Below are 27498 nucleotides of genomic sequence, written 5' to 3' on the forward strand. Positions count from 1 at the left end.
GCCTCCCGGGTAGCTGGGACTACAGGCGCCCGCCACCACGCCTGGCTAATTTTTGTATGTTTAGTAGAGACGGGGTTTCACCATATCGGACAGGTTGGTCTCAAACTCCTGACCTTGTGATCTGCCCGCCTCGGCCTCCCAAAGTGCTGGGATTACAGTTGTGAGCCACCGCGCCCAGCCTGAATATTGTTTTTCTTATCCATACTTCACTGTAAGCAGATGGAAGCATCTGTCTGCTTCATGATGTCTGCCAGAGTTGAGTACCTGAGTATTTTCATATTGAAATATAGATTTAATGATAAATTACTTCTCTCTTCCTTCTTTACATAGCGGTTAATCATATTGAGCTTCTGGAACTGTGCGCGTGGGCAGATTAGCCATTTTTGGGTTCCCTCCTACCCCCCGGACTAAGCCGGGACGGAAAAAAAATGTGAAGGGGGCGTTCCCGACCGATTTGGCCCCGCCCCACCCTGCGGGCCCCGCCCCATAGTGTGCCCAGCCTTTCTGCCACACTTAACATGGCGGCGGCGGCGCCATGCCGAGGCGCCTGAGCGGGTCGCGAGCGTAGTGTTACACTCCAGTCATGGCGGCCCCAGGACAGGCCGTGGGCAGCGGGGCTCAGGAGACATGCGGTCTGGATCGGATTTTGGAGGCATTGAAGCTGCTGCTGAGCCCGGGAGGTGAGAGGACGCATCTCGGCGCCGGGCTGGACCCGGGACTCTCAGGGCCGCCCGGCTTCCGGGGCTGCCCTGCCTTCCGCAGCGTGCGCCCCTTGGGCCCGCCTCGGGACCCTCCGCCCGCTGCTGGGGGCTTTGAGCATTGTTTATGCCCGTCCTCATTACGTTTTTGAGGAAACTGAGGTTCAAGGAGGGCGCGGGATCCGTTGACTGCTGATATTAGCCAACATCTCTTGAGCATTTGCCTTGTGCTGGGCTCTGTCAGGCGGGGCCGTTATTTCATTCAGTGCTTACTGCAGCGCTCTTGGGAAGGGGATATGGACACAGCTCCAGAGAGGGTAGGGGGCCCGCGACGTAGAAATGTGAGGTCCTAGCCGCGTGAGGGCGCAGCGGCCAGCATGGACCCTTGAGATGTGTACGAAATGCCAGGAAGTCCAGAAATCGGAAGCAGTGATGTTTGAAATGGGTTTGGGGAGAGTATTTAGGGGTTTTCAGGCGCTTTTAATCTTTGTTGTGCATGGACAGTTTCTTCCCAATCTAAAATCTGAAGGGACGTTAGGAGTGGTTGAAGCTGCTACTCCTTTTGCGACTGAGGACACCCAAGGCTCACTGAAGAAATTAAGTAACCTCTCCAAGATCACGTGGTCAAATTAGGGGCAGAACACGGACCTATGCCCGAGATCTACTGAACCCCTTTCTCAGAATCAGACAAATTATTCAGTATAGGGGCTCTGATGTTATCTGGAGCTTTTGGAAAGGACGTAGAAGATAGAGCTCTACTTATCACTGGGGTGTATATTTGGGGGAAGGGATGGGAAGGGATCTGTAGAATTAGCAAGGGCACATGAAAGGCCAAAGGGGATCACCTCCCAGTCTCAGATTTTATACTCAAAATTGCAAAAACTTATGCAAACATTACACCACACCAGCGGGAAGTGAACACGTTATTAATATTAGTAAATTAGTGCCTACTAAGTATCAGTCCCCATAGTAGGCTGTTTACATACACATCATTTAATCCTCATAACGATCCCCTGGGATCGGTACTACTTGTATTCAGTTTTTACAGATGAAGGAACCAAGGTTCAGGTACGTTGGAAATTGCCCAATGTCAGACCAGTAAGTGGCAGAATTTGAATTTAGGTTATTTCCACTAAACGTATGGTAAATATACTACATTGTCTCAATTAAGAGTCAGACTGCAAAATAGAATTTTAAGTTGCTAATCGAGAGGTCGCTTGTCTTGCAATGGCAACTCTTTTTTTGTTTGTTTGTTTTTTGAGACGGAGTCTCACTCTGTTGCCCAGGCTGGAGTGCAGTGGCACAATCTCGATCTCGGCTCACTGCAACCTCTGCCTCCCAGGTTCAAGTGATTCTCCTGCCTCAGCCTCCCGAGTAGGTGGGATTACAGGTGCGCACCACCATGCCCAGCTAATTTTTGTCTTTTTAGTGGAGACGGAGTTTTGCCATGTTGGCCAGGCTGGTCTCCAACTCCTGACCTCAAGTGATCTGCCTGTCTTGGCCTCCCAAAGTGCTGGGATTACAGGCCTGAGCCACTGCACCTGGCCTGCAACTCTCTATTGTATGACTGAGAACACGTTTAAATAAGCAAAAATCCTGGAAGTTATCGTCTATCATGAAACACGTATATTATGCTTCATTTATAGAAGACTCTCTAATCTCTGAGTATGTGGTGGAGTACACATATATGTTCTCATTTAATTTACAGAAATTCAAGCATTCCTATTTGAAGAGGAATTAGTGTGTAAAATTATATTATTTTGTACATGTAGTCTGTTATATATTATATGAATCTGTCTACTATTTTATCATATTAGCTGCTTAGGGAATTTAAAAATATCTGTAGTGTCTGGGCGAGGTGGGCCATACCTGTAATCCCAGCACTTTGGGAGGCTGAGGCGGGATCCCAGGAGTTTGAGACTAGACTGGGCAACATAGTGATACTCTGTGTCTACAAAAAATTAAAAAAAAATGGCCAGGCATGGTACTATACACCTGTGGTCCCAGCTACTGGGGAGGCTGAGATGGGAGGATTGCTTGAGTCCGAGAGGTCCAAGTCTAGGCTGTGGTGAGCCATGATTACACTAGTGCGCTCCAGCCTGGGTGACAGAGTAAGACCCTATTTTTTTTGTTTTTTTGTCTTTTTTTTAGACAGAGTTTCACTCCATCACCCAGGCTGGAGTGCAGTGGCATGATCTTAACTCACTGGAACCCCCATCTCCCAGGTTCAAGCAATTCTCATGCCTCAGCCTCCCTTGTAGCTGGGACTACAGGCACCCACCACCATGCCTGGCTAATTTTTGTACTTTTATTATTTTTTGAGATGGAATTTCGCTCTTGTTGCCCAGGCTGGAATGCAGTGGCGCAATCTTGGCTCACTGCAACCTCCACCTCCCGGGTTCAAGCGATTCTCCTACCTCAGCCTCCTGAGTAGCTGGGATTACAGGCATGTGTCACCACGCCCGGCTAATTTTTTGTACTTTTAGTAGAGATGGCATTTCACCATGTTGGCCAGGCTGGTCTCAAACTCCTGACCTCAGGTGATCTGCCTACCTTGACCTCCCAGAGTACTAGGATTAGGATTACAGGCGTGAGCCACCATGCCCAGCCAAGAAGTCAGCTGGATTTTCGTATCTGCTTCTCCAGTCTGTCATGATAGATTGTTTTGACTGAAGTACATGAAGAAAACCTAGACTTACATAGATATGTAATTGGAAAAGGGAGGAGAGTTCAATCACCTTTTCAGATAATTATATACATTCTTTTATATGATTCTTTCTTTTTTTTTTTTAGACGGAGTCTTGCTCTGTCGCCCAGGCTGGAGTGCAGTGGTGCGATCTCGGCTCACTGCAACCTCCGCCTCCCAGGTTCAAGCAATTCTCCTGCTTCAGCCTCCCGAGTAATTGGGACAACGGGCACGTGCCACTGTGCCTGGCTAATTTTTTTTTTTTTTAGTAGAGACAGGTTTTCACCATATTGGCCAGGCTGGTCTGGAACTCATGACTTCGTAATCCTCCCGCCTCAGCCTCCCAAAGTGCTGGGATTACAGGCGTGAGCCACCACGTCCGGCTTTCTTTTACACAATTCTAAAGCTCAACAAGATAATCTCTGCATGAATTGTGTGGGGAAAAAAGTGATGAGAAACTCAACAAGAGGTAATACCTTTTTTTTTTTTTGTGGCGGAGTTTTGCTCTTGTTGCCCAAGATGGAATGCAGTGGTGCGATCTCGGCTCATTGCCACCTCCGCCTCCCGGATCAAGCGATTCTCCTGCCTCAGCCTCCCGAGTAGCTGGGATTACAGACATGCACCACCACGCCCAGCTAATTTTGTATTTTTAGTAGAGATGGGGTTTGTCTACGTTGGTCAGGCTGGTCTCGAACTCCTGACTTCAAGTGATCTGCCCACCTCAGCCTCCCAAAGTGCTAGGATTACAGGCGTGAGCCACTGCGCCTGGCCAAAGAGGTAATATCTTTTTTTTTTTAATTAATTAATTTATTTATTTATTTTAATTTTTTTATTGTTATTATTATACTTTAAGTTTTAGGGTACATGTGCACAATGTGCAGGTTAGTTACATATGTATACATGTGCCATGCTGGTGTGCTGCACCCATTAACTCGTCGTTTAGCATTAGGTATATCTCCTAATGCTATCCCTCCCCCCTCCCCCTACCCCACAACAGTCCCCAGAGTGTGATGTTCCCCTTCCTGTGTCCATGTGTTCTCATTGTTCAGTTCCCATCTATAAGTGAGAACATGCGGTGTTTGGTTTTTTGTCCTTGCGATAGTTTACTGAGAATGATGATTTCCAGTTTCATCCATGTCCCTACAAAGGACATGAACTCATCATTTTTTATGGCTGCATCGTATTCCATGGTGTATATGTGCCACATTTTCTTAATCCAGTCTATCATTGTTGGACATTTGGGTTGGTTCCAAGTCTTTGCTATTGTGAATAGTGCTGCAGTAAACATACGAGTGCATGTGTCTTTATAGCAGCATGATTTATAGTCCTTTGGGTATATACCCAGTAATGGGATGGCTGGGTCAAATGGTATTTCTAGTTCTAGATCCCTGAGGAATCGCCACACTGACTTCCACAATGGTTGAACTAGTTTACAGTCCCACCAACAGTGTAAAAATGTTCCTATTTCTCCACATCCTCTCCAGCACCTGTTGTTTCCTGACTTTTTAATGATTGCCATTCTAACTGGTGTGAGATGGTATCTCATTGTGGTTTTGATTTGCATTTCTCTGATGGCCAGTGATGATATTTTTTCATGTGTCTTTTGGCTGCATGTCTTCTTTTGAGAAATGTCTGTTCATATCCCTCACCCACTTTTTGATGGGGTTGTTTGTTTTTTTCTTGTAAATTTGTTGGAGTTCATTGTAGATTCTGGATATTAGCCCTTTGTCAGATGAGTAGGTTGCGAAAATTTTCTCCCATTTTGTAGGTTGCCTGTTCACTCTGATGGTAGTTTCTTTTGCTGTGCAGAAGCTCTTTCTGCACAGTTTAATTAGATCCCATTTGTCCATTTTGGCTTTTGTTGCCATTGCTTTTGGTGTTTTAGACATGAAGTCCTTGCCCATGCCTATGTCCTGAATGGTAATGCCTAGGTTTTCTTCTAGGGTTTTTATGGTTTTAGGTCTAACGTTTAAGTCTTTAATCCATCTTGAATTAATTTTTGTATAAGGTGTAAGGAAGGGATCCAGTTTCAGCTTTCTACATATGGCTAGCCAGTTTTCCCAGCACCATTTATTAAATAGGGAATCCTTTCCCCATTGCTTGTTTTTCTCAGGTTTGTCAAAGATCAGATAGTTGTAGATATGCGGCATTATTTCTGAGGGCTCTTTTCTGTTCCATTGATCTATGTCTCTGTTTTGGTACCAGTACCATGCTGTTTTGGTTACTGTAGCCTTGTAGTATAGTTTGAAGTCAGGTAGCATGATGCCTCTAGCTTTGTTCTTTTGGCTTAGGATTGACTTGGCGATGCGGGCTCTTTTTTGGTTCCATATAAACTTTAAAGTAGTTTTTTCCAATTCTGTGAAGAAAGTCATTGGTAGCTTGATGGGGATGGCATTGAATCTATAAATTACCTTGGGCAGTATGGCCATTTTCACGATATTGATTCTTCCTACCCATGAGCATGGAATGTTCTTCCATTTGTTTGTATCCTCTTTTATTTCATTGAGCAGTGGTTTGTAGTTCTCCTTGAAGAGGTCCTTCACGTCCTTTGTAAGTTGGATTCCTAAGTATTTTATTCTCTTTGAAGCAATTGTGAATGGGAGTTCACTCATGATTTGGCTCTCTGTTTGTCTGTTATTGGTGTATAAGAATGCTTGTGATTTTTGTACATTGATTTTGTATCCTGAGACTTTGCTGAAGTTGCTTATCAGCTTAAGGAGATTTTGGGCTGAGACAATGGGGTTTTCTAGATATACAATCATGTCGTCTGCAAACAGGGACAATTTGACTTCCTCTTTTCCTAATTGAATACTCTTTATTTCCTTCTCCTGCCTAATTGCCCCGGCCAGAGAGGTAATATCTTAAAGATTTGTTGCAATACGAAATCAGAACTCATATCAATAAGCCTTTCATACTCAGTACATTCTTGAGAATATAAAAGGCACATCATGACCTAGTATTATTATGAAATGGTTTTGACCTTGCAGACCCCCTGAGAGGGTCTTGGGAACCCCCTGGCAAGCCAGGTCCCCATAGCATACTAAGAACTGCTACTTTATGGAAATGCCTCCAATTTATTTCCAAGTAGATGTTATTTTCATCACCAGTAGAGGGCAGAGAAGACTACTTCATTAAAGGGGCTCTGGAAAAGCTTCAGTAAGAGCTTTTGTTTTAAATCACTTTCTTTGTGTTCCATGTTTGGGTTCGAAGATCTTATGTCACAGGAAGTCATTTAGAGGTTGGTTAGTGATCTTAATGGTTAGTGGCAACAAGAGGGAAATAACACTCATTTCCATTTGAGGTATACATTAGCCAAAGGAACCAGATATTCATGCCAGTGGGTGAGAACACTTGCCCTGGAAAGTCCTAGAAGAATATTCCAGGCTGAGCCTGGTAGCTCACACCTGTAATCAATCCCAGCACTTTGGGAGGCCGTGGTGGGTGGATCTCCTGAGGTCAGGAGTTCGAGACCAGCCTGGCCAACATGGCGAAACCCCGTCTCTACTAAAAATACAAAAATTAGCTGGGCGTGGTGGCACGCACCGGTAGTACCAGCTACTCGGGAGGCTGAGGCACGAGAATCACTTGAACCCAGGAGGCAGAGGTTGCAGTTAGCTAAGATCGCACCACTGCACTCCAGCCTGGGTGACAGAGCGAGACTCCATCTCAAAAAAAAAAAAAAACTATTGCAAATTTCTTACTCTTCTGTTTTCATTATTTTTAAAAGATGTTATTGTTTCTCTCTCTCTCTCTCTTTCTCTCTCTCTCTCTCTTTTAAATAGAGACAGGGTCTCCCTATGTTGCCCAGCCTGGAGTACAGTGACTATTCACAGATGTGATCATAGTACACTGCAGCCTCAAACTTCTGGGCTCAGGTGATGCTTCTACCTCAGCCTCCCAGCTAGCTGGGACTACAGGGATGTCACTGTGACAGCTTTCCTTTTATTCTTTTTTAAAAATAGAAGTAATGTTTTTACTTCTATAAAAAATATAGCAAAGATTTTTTAAATATAGAGAAACCAAAAAGAAGAAAATTAAAATTACCTTAATCTCACTACCCAGAGAGTACCACTATTAGCAATTCAGAAAATATTATTTTTCCTTTTTACAAAAATGATCTCATATGCCACATACTGTTTTATAACCCTGACATAACTTCTAGTGCAGAGACAATACATATTTATTGTAAAAAAAAATTAAAACTATAATTAGGTAAAAAGAAAAATCCTACCTCTAACCCTATCACCCAGAGATCACCACTATTAAAACCTCAAGGTATTAAAACTTTGAGACCCTTTTCTGTGCATATAAACATGAATATATTTTAATATAGTTAGAATCATTCTGTTCCTTTGTTGACCAATTTTCAGAATAATAAATTAGTGTCTTAGCAGCTTCCAAAGGTAACCAATGAAGTCATCTTTTTTGTTGGATTATGAATCATAGATTTTATGTATTTGATGTTTCAATTATTGTATTCCTTGTTGTTAATCAAATTTCACATTTTTGGCCTGTGGGAACCATTTCCGATTGGCTCTTGGGCTTTTTGACATGACCATGATAGTCTTTGATCGACTCCTTGCTGTCAAGCAGAAGATATCCCAGGCTCATCTGAGGTATTTCCTGCCCCATTTTTGAAAACAACTCTCTCTAAGAAGTGGTATTTAGAAACCACAATGTGGACACAGGATATTCATTGCTATTGAAATTATGGGCCGGGTGCGGTGGCTAACGCCTGTAGTCCCAGCACTTTGGGAGGCTGAGGTGGGTGGATCACTTGAGATCAGGAGTTCGAGACCAGCTCGACCAACATGGCAAAACCCTGTCTCTACTAAAAATACAAAAATTAGCCGAGCGCTATGGTGGGCGCCTGTAATCCTAGCCACTTGGAGGCTGAGGCGGGAGAACTACTTGAGTCCCTGAGGCGGAGGTGGCAGTGAGCCGAGACTGCGCAACTACACTCCAGCCTGGGCGACAAAGTGAGACCGTGTCTCAAAAAAAAAGAAATTATCATTGGCTGGATGTGGTGGCTTATACCTGTAATTGCAGCATTTTGGGAGGCTGAAGTGGGCAGATTGCTTGAGCCCAGGAATTCAAGACCAGCCTGGGCTGCATAGTAAAACACTGTCTCTACAAAAAATATAGAAGTTAAAAAAAACAAAATACACAAATTAGCTGGGCATGGTGGCACATGCCTGTGGTCTCCGCTGCTTTGGAGCCTAAGATAGGAGGATCAGCTGAGCCCAGGAGTTTGAGGGTGCAATGGACTATGATTATACCACTGCACTCCAGCCTGGGTGACAGAGTGAGACCCTGTCTCAAAAAAAAAAAAAAAAAGAAAAGGAAAAAGAAATTGTCATTGCTTTCAGACTTTTTGAAGGATTAGAGCTAGGAAATATGTGGATTTTTAGCAAATGAAAATAAATCTTGAGTTCTTAACCAGTATTTCCAATTGAAATGAAATATAATGGATTTTTTTATTTTATAAATTTTTTCTAACATTTCATTATGAAAATTTGAAATTATGAAGCTGACAGAAAAGTTGAAGAACTTTTACAGTGAAGATACCATGACCTTCATTCTACAGTTACAATTTTACTGTAATTGCTTGATTACATATTTGTCTTTCTAGCGGTTCTTTTTTTTTTTTTTTGAGACAGAATCTTGCTCTGTTGCCCAGGCTGGAGTGCAGTGGCTCAATCTCGGCTCACCACAACCTCCGCCTCCCAGGTTCAAGCAATTCTCCTGCCTCAGCCTCCCAAGTAGCTGGAACTACAGGCATGTGCACCAAGCCTGGCTAATTTTTGTATTTTTGGTAGAGATGGGGTTTCACTATGTTGGCCAGTCCGGTCTCGAACTCCTAACCTTGTGGATCCGCCCACCTCAGCCTCCCAAAGTGCTGGGATTACAGATGTGAGCCACTGCGTCCAGCCTCTATCTGTTCTTTTATCCTATATTTTATATTTTTATATTTGTATTTCTTTTATCTGAGAATATTGGTTCCTAATGAAATTAATGTATTATATATGTGCATATATATACCCATACATATATAATCACACATTATATAAAATGTGTAATTACACAATACATACTCATCCATGCCTATAATCTTTTCAAAGAACAAATCCAACATTACCACTACAAACCCACTGTTTAAGGGGTTTTTGTTTGGTTTTTGTTCTCAGGATATACAAAATTCTTTATTTCAAGTTTCTTAAAATAATTTTCTGTGTGGTTATGCTGCTAACTTAATATAGAGTAGGAGTTAGTAAACTTTTTCTCTGAAGGACCAGATAGTAAATATTTTGAGCTTTGCGGCCCATATGGTCTCTGTTGTAACTACTCAACTCTGTCACTGTATCTCAAAAGCAGCCATAGACTATATGTAAATGGGCATAACTGTGTTCCAGTAAAACCTTATTCATGAAAACAGTTGGTGGGCCAGATTTGGACTGCAGATCATAGTTTGGTGACCTTTGACATACAGCGCAGAATTTGGTTCATTGGTGCATTTGTTTGTTTTTCATTTTTAGGAATTGTTTTGCATTTTCTTTTTGATTTAATTTTTTTAACTATGGAAAACATCTGTTGTGCTCTAAAACTAATAAAATTAGATACAGTTATCCATGTTTCCTCCTCTGCTCTCTCCCTCTCTCTGTAGATGACTTATTTTAATTAGTTTAAATTTATTCTTAAATTGCTTCTTTTTTGAAAAGACATGCAAATAATCTATGATTTCATATTCGTTCCCACTTTTACACAAAAGGTAGCATACTATATATTTTTTTTCTGCGTTTTTAAATTTTTATTTTATTTTTATTTTTGAGACGGAGTCTCGCTCTGTCGTCCAGGCTGGAGTGCAGTGGCGCAATCTTGGCTCACTGCAACCTCCATCTCCCAGGTTCAAGCGATTCTCCTGCCTCAGCCTCCTGAGTAGCTGGGATTACAGGCACGCCACCACACCTGGCTAATATTTTGTATTTTTAGTAGAGACGGGGTTTCACAATGTTGGTCAGGCTGGCCTCGAACTCCTGACCTTGTGATCTGCCCACCTCGGCCTCCCAAAGTGCTGGGATTAGAGGCATAAGCCACCACGCCCAGCCTGCATCTTACTTTTTAAACTTAGTGTCTTAGTGATCGTTACACAGTGGTACATATAAATCTTCCGTTTTCTCTTTTGTAGCTGCATAGTTTATTCAACCAGTTCTCTACTAGTGGACATTTGGGTTGTTTTCAAGTCTTTTGCTAATTTAAGAAGTACTGCAATGAATAGTCTTGTAAATATGTAATTTTGCATTGTTTGCCTGTGTATCTATAGGATAGATTCCTGAAAGTGGGATTGCTGGGCCAAAGGGAAATGCCTATGTAATTTTGCTAGATATTGCCAAATTTCTGTCCTTGGGGATGTACCATTTTAGTTCCTACCAACAATGTATGAGAGTGTGTGTTTCCTCACAGACTTGCTACAGAATGTGTTATAAAACTTTTGGATTTTAGCCAGTTCGATAGATGGAAAGTAGTATTTCAGTATAACTTTAATTTACTTTTCTCTTATTATGAGCAAGATTGATCATATGTTCATGTTTAAGGGCCATTTGCATTTCTTTTCCTATAAACTGTCTGTATCTTTTGCTCATGTAGTGTATTATACTCTTTGTTCACATTAGAATATATTATGAACATGTCGTTAAATAATGTTCAGCATCATTTAATGGCTACAAAATATTCCATTGTTTATTCATTCAATAACAATTTATTAAACAGCTTTTACTTGTCAGGCTTTGTTCCAGGCAAAGAGAATACAGCAGTGAACAAAACAAATCAATACCCCTGTTTTCTAGGTGCTTTGATTCTAGTTGGTAGAAAGACAATAAACAATAAACAAAATAAGTACTTCACATACATATAGTATGTTAGATAGAATTAGACCATAATTTACTCAACAAACACCTGTTATGGGACATGCATTTCTAATTTTACACTATTATAAATCATGCAGTATTGGACATAGTTATTATCAATTACATTTTGATTCCTTCTAATTTGTTTCTTAGAAGGTATATTAGCGTTAGTTTTGAGATCTGCTGCTTGTATTTATATTTTCAAAAAAAAATTTAGTTTATTTGACCTGGCTGATGTCCATATATATTTTCAAATTTTTATTATGGTTTTCTAAACAAATAGAAAAGTTGATGGCCAGGTGCAGTACCTCATGCCTGTAATCCCAACACTTTGGGGAGGCTGAGGCGGGAGGATTGCTTGAGCCCAGGAGGTCAAGACCAGCCTGGGCAACATAGTGAGACCCCCACACCTCTACAAAAGATGAAAGAATTAGTCAGGTGGGGTGGTATGCAACTGTGGTCCCAGCTACTCGAGAGGCTGAGATGGGAGGACTGCTTGAGCCCAAGAATCAAAGGTACAGTGAATTGTGATTGCATCACTGCACCCCAGCCTGGGTGACAGAGCGAGACCCCTGTCTCAAAAAGAAAAAGACAAAAAGAAAAGTTGAAAGAATTATATGGCGAACACCCTTATACACATCATTTAGATTCCACAATTCACATTTTATTATATTTGCTTGATCACATTTCTGTCCATTTATCCATACATCAGTTCATGTTTTCTCTTTTTTTTGATGCATTCAAAGTAAGTTGCAGATATCAGTACATTTTAGCCATAAACACTTCAGCATTATAACATTAACTAGAGTTTAATATTTATTTGGATTTTTTGTAGTTCATTTGTTTTAGGTAAAATTTATATACAATGAAATGCACAAATAATACATATATCATTCAGTGAGTTATAAAAATGCATGTATATTTGGCTGAGGCATGAGAATCACTTGAACCCAGGAGGCAGGGTTTGCAGTGATCTGAGATCGCAGCACTGCACTCCAGCCTGGGTGACAGAGCAAGACTCTGTCTAAAAAAAAAAAAAAAAAAAGCATATACTTTTGTCATTGAAAGGGGTCAAGATACACATTGTTACTTCCAGGTGAGAAAAGGAAAAAAAAAAAAGAAACCTAAAGAAAAAACAGATATGCATCATTGCTATTATCCCAGAAAGTTCCCTTCTGCCCTTTCACAATCATTTCCCACTCCTGCTCCCCTAGAGATAACCGGTTCTGGGTTTTTTAATCCGTAGATTAGTTTTGCCTATTCTAGAATTTAATATAAACAAGAAACATCTTGTTGGCTATATGGGCTGTTTCCAGTTTTGGTCTGTTATGAATAGTGCTGCTATGAACGTTCTTGTACAAGTCTTTGTTATGAAAATGTATATTGTGTATTAATTTTTCTTGGACAAGTATGTTAGAGTGGAATTGCTGGATTATAGGGTAGGTATATGTTTGGTTTTCTAAGAAACTGCCAGACCAACTGAGCTTTGATCATGTCATACTTCTGCCAACAATGTATGAGAGTTCCAGTTGCTTCACGTCATTTGGTAGTGTCAATCTTTGTAAATTTTAGCTATTCTGGTGTATGTAGTGGTATCTCATTGTGGTTTTAATTTGCATTTCCCTGATAACTAATGATATTGAGCATCTTTTCATATGCAGTTGGTCATTTGAATAACTTCTTTTTTGAAGTGTCTGTTTGAATAATTGTCCCTTTTTTTAATAGTTTGTTTTATTGAGCTGTAAAGTGTTCTTCATATATTCAGAATCAGTGCGTTTGTCATATATATGTACTGCAAACATTTTCTCCCTATCTGTGGCTTGCCTTTTCATTTTTAGAACCGTATATTTTGAAAATAAGTTTTAAATTTTGATGAAGTCCAGTTTTTTTCCATTTGGCTCATGCTTTTTATGTTTTAAGAATTCTGTCTGGGCGCAGTGGCTCACACCTATAATCCCAGCACTTTAAGAGGCAGAGGCGGGAGGATTGCTTAAGCATAGGAGTTCAAGACCAGCCTGGGCAACATAGTGAGACCTCATCTCTATAAATAATTAGTCAAGCATGGTGGCACACAATTGTAATCCTAGCTACTAGGGAGCTGAGACAGGAGGATCACTTGAACCTGGGAGATTAAGGCTGCAGTGAGCTGGAATCAGGCCACTGCACTCCAGCCTGGGTGACAGAGCAAGACCCTGTTGCAAAAAAAGAAACAAACCAAAATAAAATGAAAAACAAGAAATTGTTGTCTACTCTAGGATCATAAAAGACTTTCTTCTGTGTTTTCTTCCAGAAGTTTTATAGTTTAGATTTTGTATTTATGATCTATTTTGGGTTAATTTTGGTGTATGGTATGAATTAAAGGTCAAAGTTTTTTTTTTTTTTTTTCCCCATATGGATATCCAGTTGTTCCAACCTCATTTGGTAAAGGAATTTTCTTTCCCTGTTGTATTGATTTCATATCTTTGTTGAAGATCAAATAGCCATATAAGTGTGGGACTGTTTCTGGGTTCTCAATTCTGTTTTATCAATCTACCTAACAGTCCTTATGCCAGTACCACATTGTCTTTAATTTCTGTAGTTCTATAGTAAGTTGGGTAGTATAAGTTCTCTAACATTATTCTTGACTATTCTGGGTCTTATAGGTTTATATATAAATTTTTTAATCAGTTTGTCAATTTCTGCAAAAAGGTCTGATGAGATTCTTATTGTAATTGCGTTGACTTTATAGATCAATTTGTGGACAATTGCCATCTTTTTTCTTTTTTTTTTCCGAGACAGAGTCTTGCTCTGTCACCAAGGCTGGAGTCCAATGGCGTGATCTCAGCTTACCGCAACTACCCAGCTACCCAGGAGGCTGAGGCAGGAGAATCACTTGAACCTGGGAAGTGGAGGTTGCAGTGAGCTGAGATCCGCCATTGCACTCCAGCCTGGGCGACAAGAGTGAAGCTCCGTCTCAAAAAAAATAAAACATAAAAAATTTCTCAGCAAGTTTTCAGTGTAGAGAGTTTGTATATTTTGTGCTAAATTTATCTTAAATTAAAGTTTTAGGCTGGGCGTGGTGGCTCACACCTGTAATGCTGGCACTTTGGGAGGCCAAGGCAGGTGGATCACCTGAGCTCAGGAGTTTAAGACCAGCCTGGGCAACATGGTGAAACCCCATCTCTACTAAAATACAAGAGATCACCCGGGTGTGGTGGCATGCGCCTGTAGTCCCAGCTACTGGGGAGGCTGAGGCACAAGAATTGCTTGAACCTGGGTGGCAAAGATTGCAGTGAGCCAAGATTGCGCCACTGCACTCCAGCCTGGGAGACAAAACGAAACTGTCTCAAAAAAAAAAGTTTTAAATTTCAGCCGGGCGTGGTGGTGCATGCCTGTAATCCCAGCACTTTGGGAGGCCGAGGCAGGTGGATCACCTGAGGTCAGGAGTTTGAGACCAGCCTGGCCGACATGGTGGAACCCGATCTCTACTAAAAATACAAAAAAATTAGCCAAACGTGATTGCGGGTGCCTGTAATCCCAGCTATTCAGGAGGCTGAGGCAGGAGAATCTCTTGAACCTGGGAGGTGGAGGTTGCAGTGAGTCGAGATTGTGCTGCCGCACTCCAGCCTTGACAGAGCAAGACTCAGTCTCAAAAAAAAAAAAAAAAAATTAAATTTCATTTTCTCATTTTTGCTGCAAATATAAAATAAAATGTCTTTTTTTGTTTTTTAATTTTTGTTTTATTGCTTGTATTCTGTGAACTTGCTAAATTCACTTATTAGTTCTAGTAGTTGTTTTATAGAGTCCTTAGGGCTTTTTACATAAACAGTGATTCCGTCTGTGAATATAAACAATTTTGCTTCTTCCTTTCTGCTCTTGTATGTCTTTTATTGCTGCTTTTGACCTATTTCAATGACAAAGATTTTCAATAATATGTTGAATAGAAGTGAGAGTAGACAACCTGTGTTTATTTTACTTCACCACTAAGTATGATAACTGTAGGTTTGTCCATGGATACTCTTTATCAGATTGTAGAAGTTCCCTTTTATTCTTAATTTGTGTCATGAACAGGTGTTGAATTTTGTCAAATGCTTTTTCTGCATTTGTTGAAATGATCACATGGGTTTTCTCCTTATACTGTTAATAAGATGAATCATACTGATTGAGTGTCAAGTGTTAAGCCAACTATGTATTCCTGGCATAAACAACACTTGGTAATGAAGTATTATTCTTTTCTATATCACTGCGTTTGATTTGCTAATATTTAAGCGTTTTTAAAAGTTATTAATAGATTCCATTTTTTAGAACAGCTTTTGGTTTATAGAAAATTTGAGCAGAAAGTACAGAGTTCCCATATACTCCCTTCCCTACCCCAAACCTAGTTTCCCCATTAACATCTTGCATTAGTGTAGTATATTTGTTACAACTGATAAACCAATGTTGATACATTGTTATTAACTGAAGTTATAGTTTATATTAGGGTTCACTGTTTGTGTTATATAATTTTATGAGTTTTGACAAATGCATAATGTCATATATCCATCATTATAGTCTCATACAGTATAGTTTCACCTCCCTAAAAAACCATGCTCCCTTGGCCAGGCGCGGTGGCTCACACCTGTAATCCCAGCACTTTGGGAGGCCAAGGCGGGCGGATCACGAGGTCAGGAGATGGAGACCGTCCTGGCTAACACAGTGAAACCCCGTCTCTACTAAAAATACAAAAAATTAGCCGGGCGCGGTGGCAGGCCCCTGTAGTCCCAGCTACTCGGGAGGCTGAGGCCGGAGAATGGCCTGAACCCAGGAGGCGGAGCTTGCAGTGAGCCAAGATTGTGCCGCTGCACTCCAGCCTGGGCGACAGAGCGAGACTCTGTCTCAAAAACAAAACAAAACAAAACAAAAACACACAAAAAAAATGCTCCACATATTCTTTCCTGCCCCATCCCTGATCTCTTGGCTACTCCTGATCTTTTTACTGTCTCTATAGTTTTGCCTCTTCAGAATGTCATGTAGTTGGAATTATACAGAATACAGCTCTTCAGACTGGCTTCTTTCACTTAGAAGTAGCATTTAAGGATCCTCCATGTCTTTTGTGGCTTGATAGCTTATTTCTTTTTATCACTGATTAATATTCCAGTGTCTGAGTGTAGCACAGTTTATCCATTCTTTTTTTTTTCTTTCTAAAAAAAAATCCTTTTACCTTTTGAAGATCATCTTGGTTGCTCCCAGTTTTTTGGTAATTATAAATACAGCTACTATAAACATACATGTGCAGTTTTTTGTGTGGACATAAGTTTTCAACTCATTTGGATAAATACCCAGGAGCACAATTGCTGGATCGTATGTTTAACTTTGTAAGAAACTGCCAAACTGTCTTCCAAAGTGGCTGTACTATTTTGCATTCCCACCAGCAATGAATGAGAGTTCCTGTTGCTCCACATCCTTGTCAGCATTTAATGTTGTCAGTGTCCTGGATTTTGGCCATTCTGATAGGTATATAATGGTATCTGGCTGTTGTTTTAATTTGCATTTCCCTAATGACTTATGATATTGGGCATCTTTTCATATGCTTGTTTGCCATGTGTACTATTTTATAAGTTTAGGTTTTTAAGTAAGGATTATTAAGTTTAGATTAATGAGGGATATTGATCAGTAATTTTCTTTTTTGTGATTTTTATCAGGGTCAGGTTTTGGGATCAGTGATCTAATGACCTCTCAAAATAAATTGAAAAATATTCCTTCTCCTTTATTTTCTGAAAGAGTTTGGGTAACCTTGATGTTATTTCTTCCTTAAATGATTCATCAGTGAAACCATCTAGGCCTGAAATTTTATCTCTTGGAAGATTTTTTTTTTTTTTGAAACAGAGTCTCACTCTGTCACCCAGGCTGGAGTGCAGTGGCACGATCTTTGCTCACTGCAACCTCTGCCTCCTGGGTTCAAGCAATTCTCCTGCCTCAGCCTCCTGAGTAGCTGGGATTACAGGCGCCTGCCACCATGCCCGATTAATTTTTGTATTTTTGGTAGAGAAGGGGTTTCACCATGTTGGCCAGGCTGGTCTCCAACTCCTGACCTCAAGTGATCCTCCCACCTCAGCCTCCCAAAGTGCTGGGATTATAGGCATGAGCCACTGCGCCCAGCGGAAGATTTTTAGGTAACAAATTTAACTATCTAATACATATAGGGTTATTTAGGGTTTTTATTTTGTCTTGTGACAGTTTTGATAAGTTGTACTTTTCAAGGAATATTTTCATCTCATGTATATTGTTTGGTTTTTGGCATAATGTTCATTAATTTCTCAGTTATGCTTTAAACCTTCTTTCTTTTCTTTCACTGCAGCCTCTGTGTCCCAGGCTTAAGCAGTCCCTCTACCTCAGCCCCCTGAGTAGCTGGGACCACAGGTGTGCACCACCACACCTGGCTAATTTTTTTTTTTTAGTGTTTTTAGAGACAGGGTCTCCCTACATTGCCCAGGCCGATCTCGAACTCCTGGGCTCAAGCGATCCTCCTGCCTTGCCTTGGCCTCCCAAAGTACTGAGACTACAGATGTGAGCCACTGTGCCTGGTCCTTTTTACTTTTCTGATATAAGCTTTACAGCTATAAATGTCTCTATAAGCATTGCTTTAGTTATATCCAACAAATATTGATGTTTTTTGTTAGCATTCAGTTGGAAATCTTGTAATTTCTTTTTTGACCATAGATTATTTAGAAGTACATTGTTTAATTTCCAAACATTTAAGGCTTTTTGGATGTTTTGTTGTTAATACTTTCTGTCTTAATGCCATTGTAGTCAGAGAACATACTTGATAGGAAATAGATATCTGTTGAAAATACATATTCTGGGGGGAAACGATGTGGTTAAATTAATGTTTGAGCCCTGTGTCCATATTTTGTGATGTTCCTCACTAGAATGTAAGTTCCATGAGGAAGAGCCTTTGTTCTGTTTTTTTGTTGTTATTGTTTTTTGTTTTTGAGACTGGGTCTTGCTCTGTCACCCAGGCTGGAGTGTGGTGGTGCAGTCTCAGCTCACTGCAGCCTCGACTTCCTGGGCTCCAGCAATCCTCCCACCTCAGCCTCCTGAGTAGCTGGGACTACAGCCACGCACCACCATAGCCAGCTGATTCTTTTAGTTGTTTTAGAAATGGGGTCTCACTGTGTCGCCCAGGCTGGTCTTGAACTCCTGGGCTCATGCAACCATCCCACCTTGGCCTCCCAAGGTGCTGGGATTACAGGCATGAGCCGCTGCACCTGGCCAGAGCTTTGTTCTGTACAGTGCTTTATCCCCAGCACCAAGAACAGCTGGACTGAGTGCATGTTCTATGGTAACTGTTCAGCTTTTAAATTTCTGTTCTGCCTACAATTTAAGCCCAGTAAGATGATTAAGACCTTGTTTCTGCCCTAAAAACATGTGGGGAATAGAAACAAACTAGGTGAACTATAATGTTAGGACACTACTCCAATTACATGCAAAGTGCTGTGGGAAGGCAGAAAATGTGGTCTTAAATTCTTCATAGGCTGGGTTGGTATCCCTGGGGGAGGCTTTCCAGAGCCAGTGACAGCGGCGCCCAGCCTGCGAGGATGAACTGGAGTAGCCAGGGCATTCCACAGGGAGAAGTGCAGTTTGTTTTCTATGTGTATAATCTCTCCTTTTTTTCTTCTTCAAAAGGCTCAGGCTCAAGTTCACTACAGGTCACAAAACACGATGTCTTGTTGGCTACTTTAAAATCTAACCTGTCTGCTTTGGAGGACAAGTTTCTGAAGGATCCTCAGTGGAAGAATCTGAAACTCCTAAGAGATGAAATTGCTGATAAGGCAGAATGGCCACAAAACTCTGTGGATGTCACTTGGAGTTTTACCTCTGAAACCTTGTTGTTGCTTTTGTGCTTGAAGGAAACCATGATCCGCCTTGCAGCTAATTTCAATCCAGGTAAACCCAACCCTAGGATCCCGGAAGTTGCTCCTGCTCTGAGCCCCGATGCACTTAGTATCTCACAACAGAAGACTGTCCAGTTCGTTTTGCAGTTTGTAGTTACCTTGGGTATCTGCCCCTATCTCATGCCTGGCGTTGGAGTCCCTTTGAGATATAGAACTGAGTTTGGTGCCGTCGTTCAGGACGTGGTGTGTCTTGATGCTGCCCCTGATGCAACTCGAAGACTGTACACCAGCTGCAAGGCCCTTCTGAATGTTGCTCAGCACACATCTCTGGGGAGCTTGATCTTCTGCCACCATTTTGGGGATATCGCAGCAGGTCTGTGCCAACTGGGATTCTGCCCAACCAAAAGAAAACTGCTAACACCTGCAGAAGAGGTAAATATAAATTGAGAAAGAGAGAGGGAGAGATTGTGTGTGTATGAATGTGTGTATATATTTGTGGATAGTTGTTATAAAAGGCAACTCTTAGTTCTTCAGAACTGGATATGCCAAAGCATATCCAATGGATAAATTAATCTTTTGGGGGCGGGCGGAGGTTTCATTTATTGGGTGCTCGTCCTTTGCACACCTGTAGGGTCCATTTCACCTGTCCCTTGTCATTTTGGGAAACAGCTATTACAGGCTGTTTTTCTTTGAGCCTCTGTTTCTTCTTCTATAAAATGTGTATCATAATACCTGCCTCAGAAGGTGGTTGTGAGGATTAAGGATAATGTGTGTCAAGTATCTGGCCCAATCTCTAGTAGTGATAATTCCTACTGATATTAGTATCATGGCTCCCTCATTAAATGCTTGGGAGGGTTAAATGAAATAACACATATAGAGCACCTGGTACACTGCAGAACTCTGTCAATGTTCATTGTTATTATTAGGTGTTAGGGGTATATGCCCATTTTTGCTGTCACTCAGTCGAGTAAGCAGTTGAGCATCCAGACTACAGAAGTTGCTGTGGAGATCATACACACATAAGACATGGTCCTTTTCTTCAAATAACTCACACGCTGACTGGGGAGATAAGACTTACAGGGATGACGCAGCAGGAAGCACTACCCACTCCATGAGAGGACCACTGGCATCAGCATAGGAACTGGCCAGCAGAAGCCGTTAAGATGTAAATGTCTCAAGGATCAGTGCGGCCCCCAGGCGCAGTGATTCCCCAGCCTCCACAGCCAGGTTTCACAATGTTCTTGTTTCTCTGTCACCTGCCTGTGTCATCCTTGTCCTTGTTCCTTTTCTCTTCTCTCTCCTGCCTATATTCATAAACATTTGCCTAAAAGCCACTGTCATCCAAGTGTTGGCATGAAATTCTGAGCTCTCTGGGGCGTTTATGTGATGGGAGCAGAGTGCGTCCTCCTTCCAGCAGGGTTATGCATATTGACACTTCTAGCAGCACCTCCTGCCTGCACTTCCCTGAGGTAGTGTGACCCAGGTTGACAGGTCTTATTACTGTTACTGAGGCTAAACTGTGCTCAGGGATCTCAGGCAGGAGAGATAAATGAAAAGGGAAACACAGAGACAGAACCAAGTGGGAAGGCAAGAGAAGGAGTTGACAGAGGGGAAACATGCTGGGTGTACGTTATGAAGCTGGACAAAGTCCCACCAATAGCTGTGTTCTAAGTAGCACCCATACCTCAGTATGTGAAACGGTAATGGGCAGGACCCTGACTGTTTGACCCTGAGCGGTAATCACCAAGGAGAATTGTACTGTTATGGCTCAAGGGTACCCCAAAATTCTACCCCTCTTTGCAGCCCAAGTTCCAAATGAATTAAAAGAGAGTTAAGAAGAGTAAGAGAGAGAAACAATGTTACCTCTATTGCTCATAAAGGCAAAGTTGGAAGATATAGCTTATAGATGGAGACATCTATTTTTTATTTTTTATTTATTTTTATTATTATTATTTTTTGAGACAGAGCCTTGCTCTGTCACCCAGGCTGGAGTTCAGTGGCACAATCTTGGCTCACTGCAACCTCCACCTCCCGGGTTCAAGAGATTCTCCTGCCTCAGCCTCCCGAGTAGCTGGGATTACAGGCGTGTGCCACCACATCCAGCTTGCTTACTTATGTATTTATTTACTTATTTTTGAGATGGAGGCTTGCTCTGTTGCCTAGGCTGGAGTGCAGTGGTGCAATCTTGACTCACTGTAACCTCCGCCTCCTGGGTTCAGCTTCCTGAATAGCTGGGATTACAGGTGCACACCACCACGCCTGGCTAATTTTTGTATTTTTAGTAGAGACAGGGTTTTGCCATGTTGGCCGGGCTGGTCTCGAACTCCTGACCTCAGGTGATCCGCCCCCCCCCCCCCCCCAGGCCTCCCAAAGTGCTGGGATTACAGGCGTGAGCCACCGTGCCTGGCAGGAGACAAAACAGTGCTCTTCAGAATTAGACACTGTCACTACTCACCCATTTTAAGGCGCACTGGAAAACTGCAGCACCTTCTGCAGGGGATATGCCTCTGAAAAATACCCAGCAAGAAAGAGCAGAAGAAAATGTGCAGTCACTCTCAAAAGACAGAAGAGGAACGAACTGAGAGATGTTTGCCAAAACCAGCCAGTAAGTGAGTTTACTCCACCCTCAGCAGTAAGATCAGTCTCATAACCTGCCCAGAAGTGGAGTGAGCAAGATGGAGAGAGGACCAGGAATGTTTTAGTAGTACAGCTTCTCCCATGTGGAAGGAAATCAAGAGAGGATAGAAGCCTTCCTTCTGCTCCTCTCACAAGTATCTCTGTACAGTGTTGTAAAACATTACCTTCTGTTGTCTGCCTGATTTGAATTCCGCTAAAGCCAAGTGCATATTTCTTTTAGGTTCTAACTGAAGAGGAGAGAACCCTATCCAGGGGGGCCTTGAGAGACATGTTGGATCAAGTCTATCAGCCCTTAGCAGTCCGGGAACTGCTTATCCTCCAGGGAGGACCACCCCAGGTACTCAGGCCTGGGGACTCTTGGGGGTGACTCATTAATGATAATGTGTGGTTTGCTGTCTTCTTCTGGAAAATTAAATAACTTTAGTTCCCTATTTAATGATCTAGTTGAGCCTTTTTTCATCTTTTAGATCATAAAATGATATTTATAAAACTAGGTAACGCTGACCCTTAGGATAATTTAAAAGACCTTTTCTCTAATGAAATGATGGACACTTTTCCCAAGAATATTATGATCATTTTTTTAAGACTTATGGCAATTTTGGCTGGGCAAGGTGGCTTACGCCTGTAATCCCAGCACTTTCGGAGGCCGAGGTGGGTGGATCACCTGAGGTCGGGAGTTCGAGACCAGCCTTAACGTGGAGAAACCCCGTCTCTACTAAAAATACAAAAAAAAATTAGCTGGGTGTGGTGGTGCATGCCTGTAATCCCAGCTACTCGGGAGGCTGAGGCAGGAGAATTGCTTGAACCCGGGAGGCGGAGGTTGCGGTGAGCGGAGATCACGCCATTGCACTCCAGCCTGGGCAACAAGAGCGAAACTCAGTCTCAAAAAAAAAAAAAAAAAAAAAGACTTATGGCAATTTTGTGTGAGATATATTTTATTCATTCTGAAACTAGATCTTCTCTTTTTTTAACTAAAATTTGGCTGTTTGACAAAACGTTCTTTTAGCACAAGTATCTGGACACTAACTCTTTGAATGGATAATGTATTTGAAGTCAAGAAATTAAAACTAGAGATATTATTGGTTCTATTCTTAGTTCCTTTGTTTCAAACATATAGTAGTATATATTTTGCTAGGGATAAGATAGTTTCTTTGTTTTCTTAAAAATAATGTTTATCCGAGGCCGGGTGCGGTGGCTCACGCCTGTAATCCCAGCACTTTGGGAGGCCGAGGCGGGTGGATCACCTGAAGCCAGGAGTTCGAGACCAGCTTGACCAACATGGAGAAACCCTGTCTCTACTAAAAATACAAAATTAGCCGGGCATGGTGACGCATGCCTGTAATCCCAGCTACTCAGGAGGCTGAGGCAGGAGAATCGCTTGAACACAAGAGGCGGAGGTTGCAGCAAGCTGAGATCGCGCCATTGCACTCCAGCCTGGGCAACGAGAGCGAAACTCCGTCTCAAAAAAAAAAAAAAAGTTTATCTGAAATGATTTAATTTGATGATATAAATGGAATTGTCTGTTTGCTTTTAGTACCTACATTTTAGTTATGAATCTAGGTGTGTAAAGAGTGAGGAGCCAGCCAGGCACTGTGGCTCACACCTGTAAACCCAGCACTTTGGTAGGCTGAGGCAGGAGGATCACTTGAGGTCAGGAGTTTGAGGCCAACGTGGGCAACATAGCAAGACCCCTATCTCTACAAAAGATAAAAAATAAAAAACTAGCCAAGTGTGGTAGCATGCACCTGTAGTTCCAGCTACTCTGGAAGCTGAGGTGGGAGGATTCCTCAGGCCCAGAAAGTTGAGACCGCAGTGAGCTGTGATCGGGCCACTGCACTTCAGTCTGGGCAACAGAGTGAGATCTTGTCTTTAAAAAAAAAAGAAAAGAAAAAGAGTGAGAAGCCAAGGGAATTAGCTGTAGGTCAGGAGCAAGGACCAGCTGAACCTGGCTACAAAGATATCTTCTAATTGAGTAATTTTCATCTCATCCTTAGAATCTTACTGTAAGCCTTCCATCAGGTGTCTCTGGGATTCAACCCCCATGTGCAGGTGTTTGAATTTGTAAACCTTTCCATTCTTCAGGTTTCTTACCCACAAGATAGGGATAATTACAATGCCTTCCTTGTAAGTCCCTTTTGAGATTATATGGGAGTTACTTATGATGTGCCTGGCACACCATAATCCCTCAGTAAATGGTAATAATTCAGTAAAAGAGAGAGGACAGGAGAGTTAGGATGAAATATTTCTGTTACTAATTTTGAGGCTTACATATTTAAGTGCAGTGGTTGACAGCAACATGATTAATGTTCTAGCCCAAAATAAGGGCCAGAACATTAAAACTGCAGCACCTTCTGCAGGGGATAGGCCTCTGAAAAGTACCCAACGAGAAAAAGCAGAACAAAATATGCAGTCACTCTCAAAAGATAGAAGAGGAACGAGCTGAGAGGTGTATGCCAAAACCAGCTAATAAGTGAGTTTACTCCACCCTCAGCAATAAGGGACACCAAGTCTGTTTATTCACAGTGGCTCCACAGAACTTCCAGAAAGGAGCCCTTGAAGAAATCCACCTCTTTCTTGCAGATCATATTGGGACAGGAAAGAAATACAAAAGAAATCCGGCCAGGTGCGGTGGCGCACACCTGTAATCCCAGCACTTTGGGAGGCTGAGGCGGGCGGATCACAAGGTCAGGAGATCAAGACCATCCTGGCTAACATAGTGAAACCCCGTCTCTACTAAAAATCCAAAAAAAAAAAAAAAAATTAGTCATGCATGGTGGCAGGCGCCTGTAGTCCCAGCTACTCGGGAGGCTGAGGCAGGAGAATGGCGTGAACCCAGGAGGCGGAGGTTACAGCGAGCCGAGATCATGCCACTGCACTCCAGCCTGGGTGACAGAGTGAGACTCCGTCTCAAAAAAAAAAAGAAATCCAACTCTTTCTTGGAACTGTGTCACAAGAATCAGAGTTGCTAATGCCACAGAGGCAAGGGCTGGAATGCTTCCTCCCTGTTGTGAACTACCCTCTTAGTGGCAAATAACGTTCATAAGAATCTTCCTTGGAAGCTGGATTTGATTGTCAGGGCTACATTCAGAGATTGTTTGCATTAACTTTGTGTTCCGAAGATCTACATTTTAATTGCTGATGCGTTTGTCTGAGTTTGAAATTTCATTGATTTTTCACTTTAACTGTTTTTTACTTTCTTAAAAGTAATGCAGAAGAAGGTTTTGTAAAGTGTTTTTTTTTTTTTAAGGAAAAAATGTTGCTCTTTTGAAGTCTGTATAGCACACTGTAAATAATGTCTAGCTGGGCACTGTGGTTCACGCCTGTAATCCCGGAACTTTGGGAGGCTGAGGTGGGTGGATCACCTGAGGTCAGGAGTTTGAGACCAGCCTGGCTAACATGGTGAAACCCCATCTCTACTAAAAATACAAAAAGTACACGGGCATAGTGGCGTGTGCCTGTAATCTCAATGACTCAGGAGGCTGAAGCAGGAGAATCGCTTGAACCCAGGAGGTGGAGGTTGCAGTGAGCCGAGATTTTGCCACTGCACTCCAGCCTGGGTGACAAGAGTGAAACTCTGTCTCTAAATAAATAAATAAGTCTACATATCATAGCTATTTCTCCTTTTTTTTTTTTTTTTTTTTTTTTTTTACAGGCATAAGCCACTGTGCCCGGCCATCATATCTATTTCAGTGACATTCAGAATTCACACCTTCTTCTTTTTCTCAGTCCTGCACAGATGTGAAGACACAGATGAGGTGTTGGGCCCCAGCTTGGCTTCGGCGTCTATGTGGACAGCTGCTCTCTGAAAGGTTAATGAGACCTAATGGTGTTCAGGCAGTAGTCCGGGGCATTTTGGAAGGAGCAGGTGGTAAGAAATAAAATGTTTCTGTGACTTTGGTATCTGTTTTCCTTAGAGTCAGAGTCTGAGGTGAATTATTGGTCTTTAGTATTTACCTTTAAAACCTGACTGAAACTAAACTCCGTCCTTGCAGGGATTGAACAGGTTAAACTTAGAGGCCCTTAATGAGCTTCTTTTCCAAAGAAACTAATTCTCTTGCTCTTTTCCTAAAATGCTTGTGATACACTGCCTATTTTATTGAACAATATTTTAAGCTATTTCAAATAATTTATACTATCTGGGGGAAAACATTACACAGAAAGTTGAAGTAAAAACCCTAAAGTAAATGTTAAATAAAGCTAGGTGTGGGCTGGGCGCGGTGGCTCACGCCTGTAATCCCAGCACTTTGGGAGGCCAAAGCCGGCGGATCACTTGAAGTCAGGAGTTGAAGACCAGCCTGGCCAACATGGTGAATCCCCGTCTCTACTAAAATACAAAAATTAGCGTGGCGTGGTGGCGGGCACCTAACCCCAGCTACTTGGGAGGCTGAGGCAGGAGAATCACTTGAATTTTGGAGGTGGAGGTTGCAGTGAGCCAAGATCGTGCCACTGCACCCCAGCCTAGGTGACAGAATGAGACCTCGTCTCAATAATAATAATAAAGCCAGGTGTGGTGGCTCACACCTGTAATCCCAGCACTTTGGGAGGCCGAGGCAGAAGGACTGTCTGAGGCCAGGAGTTCAAGACCAGCCTGGGCCACATAGCAAGACTCTGTTTCTACAAAAAATAAAAAAAAATAGCCAGGTATGGTGGTGCCCACCTATGGTCCCAGCTACTTGGGAGGCTAAGGCAGGAGGATCACTTGAGCCCAGGAGTTCGAGGCTATAGTGAGCCATGATCATGGCACTGCATTCCAGCCTGGACAAGAAAAGCAAGACCCTGTCTCAAAAAAAAAAAAAAAAAAGTGAAGTGTAAAATAATTTTCTTGAAGCCAGAAGTACCTTTGAGACGCAAACTTTGGGATGAAGTTTTAGAGTCATTTCCCCAATTATATTATCTAAGTTCTCATTAATAGGAAAAAAGTTAATGCTAAGCATGGTGGTAGTTTTTAATTTATGTTTTTTGTTTTATTTTTTAGAGAAAATTAGACATGTACATCATTTAAAGTCAAATAGTTCTATGAGACTTACAGTGAAAAATAGCAGTCCTTGGCACCATTCCAATCCATTTCCCATTTCTAGAAGCAACCACTTTGAACTCTTTCAGTGAGTTTTTTCTGGTATTTACCTCTATATTTCTTTCTTTTTTTTTTTTTTTTTTGAGACAGAGTCTCGCTCTTTCACCCAGGCTGGAGCGCAGTGGCGTGATCTTGGCTCACTGCAACCTCCACCTCCCGGGTTTACTCCATTCTTCTGCCTCAGCCTCCTGAGTAGCTGGGACTAAAGGCGCCCGCCACCATGCCCAGCTAATTTTTTGTATTTTTAGTACAGATGGGTTTTCACCGTGTTAGTCAGGATGGTCTCGATCTCCTGACCTCGTGATCCACCCACCTCGGCCTCCCAAAGTGTTGGGATTACAGGCGTGAGCCTGGTCATTTACCTCTATATTTCTAACTAATATATGGGAATTCATAATTTTTTCAGTTTCAGGCATTATATATCTACCTCTCACCATGTGTGGAAGAGGATTTGTTCTCTTTCATAACACTGCCATCATTCCCCCAAGTACATTTTTATTTTCACATCTCCGTAATATATTTATATCTCAGTTTTGGTTAGATCAATATTCAGTGTTTATATTAGTGTAACTGTAATTATTATTTACAGCTGAGCTATATTGTATATTATGATTACTTTCTTTTTTTACATAATCTTTTGTACTTC

General features: G+C 41.9%; 1 protein-coding gene across 8 annotated transcripts in view; it reads left to right on the top strand.

Annotated features, from left to right (window-relative positions):
* Positions 1 to 486: 486 nt before the first annotated feature.
* TANGO6 (transport and golgi organization 6 homolog) overlaps positions 487 to 27498 on the top strand; it is a 242621-nt gene continuing 215609 nt past the window's right edge. For 3 of the 8 annotated variants that reach the window (XM_054454111.2, XM_054454113.2, XM_054454114.2), the window contains exons 1-4: positions 487 to 680; positions 18933 to 19573; positions 21999 to 22115; positions 25505 to 25646. In XM_054454111.2, the coding sequence (XP_054310086.2) occupies positions 584 to 680; positions 18933 to 19573; positions 21999 to 22115; positions 25505 to 25646 (997 nt within the window). In that variant the 5' untranslated portion in view covers positions 487 to 583. The remainder of the gene's footprint in view (positions 681 to 18932; positions 19574 to 21998; positions 22116 to 25504; positions 25647 to 27498) is intronic. The other 5 variants (XM_063654475.1, XM_063654476.1, XM_063654477.1 and 2 more) reach the window with 3 other exon arrangements.

Source organism: Pongo pygmaeus, chromosome 18 (genome assembly GCF_028885625.2).
Source record: "Pongo pygmaeus isolate AG05252 chromosome 18, NHGRI_mPonPyg2-v2.0_pri, whole genome shotgun sequence".
Classification (NCBI taxonomy): domain Eukaryota; kingdom Metazoa; phylum Chordata; class Mammalia; order Primates; family Hominidae; genus Pongo; species Pongo pygmaeus.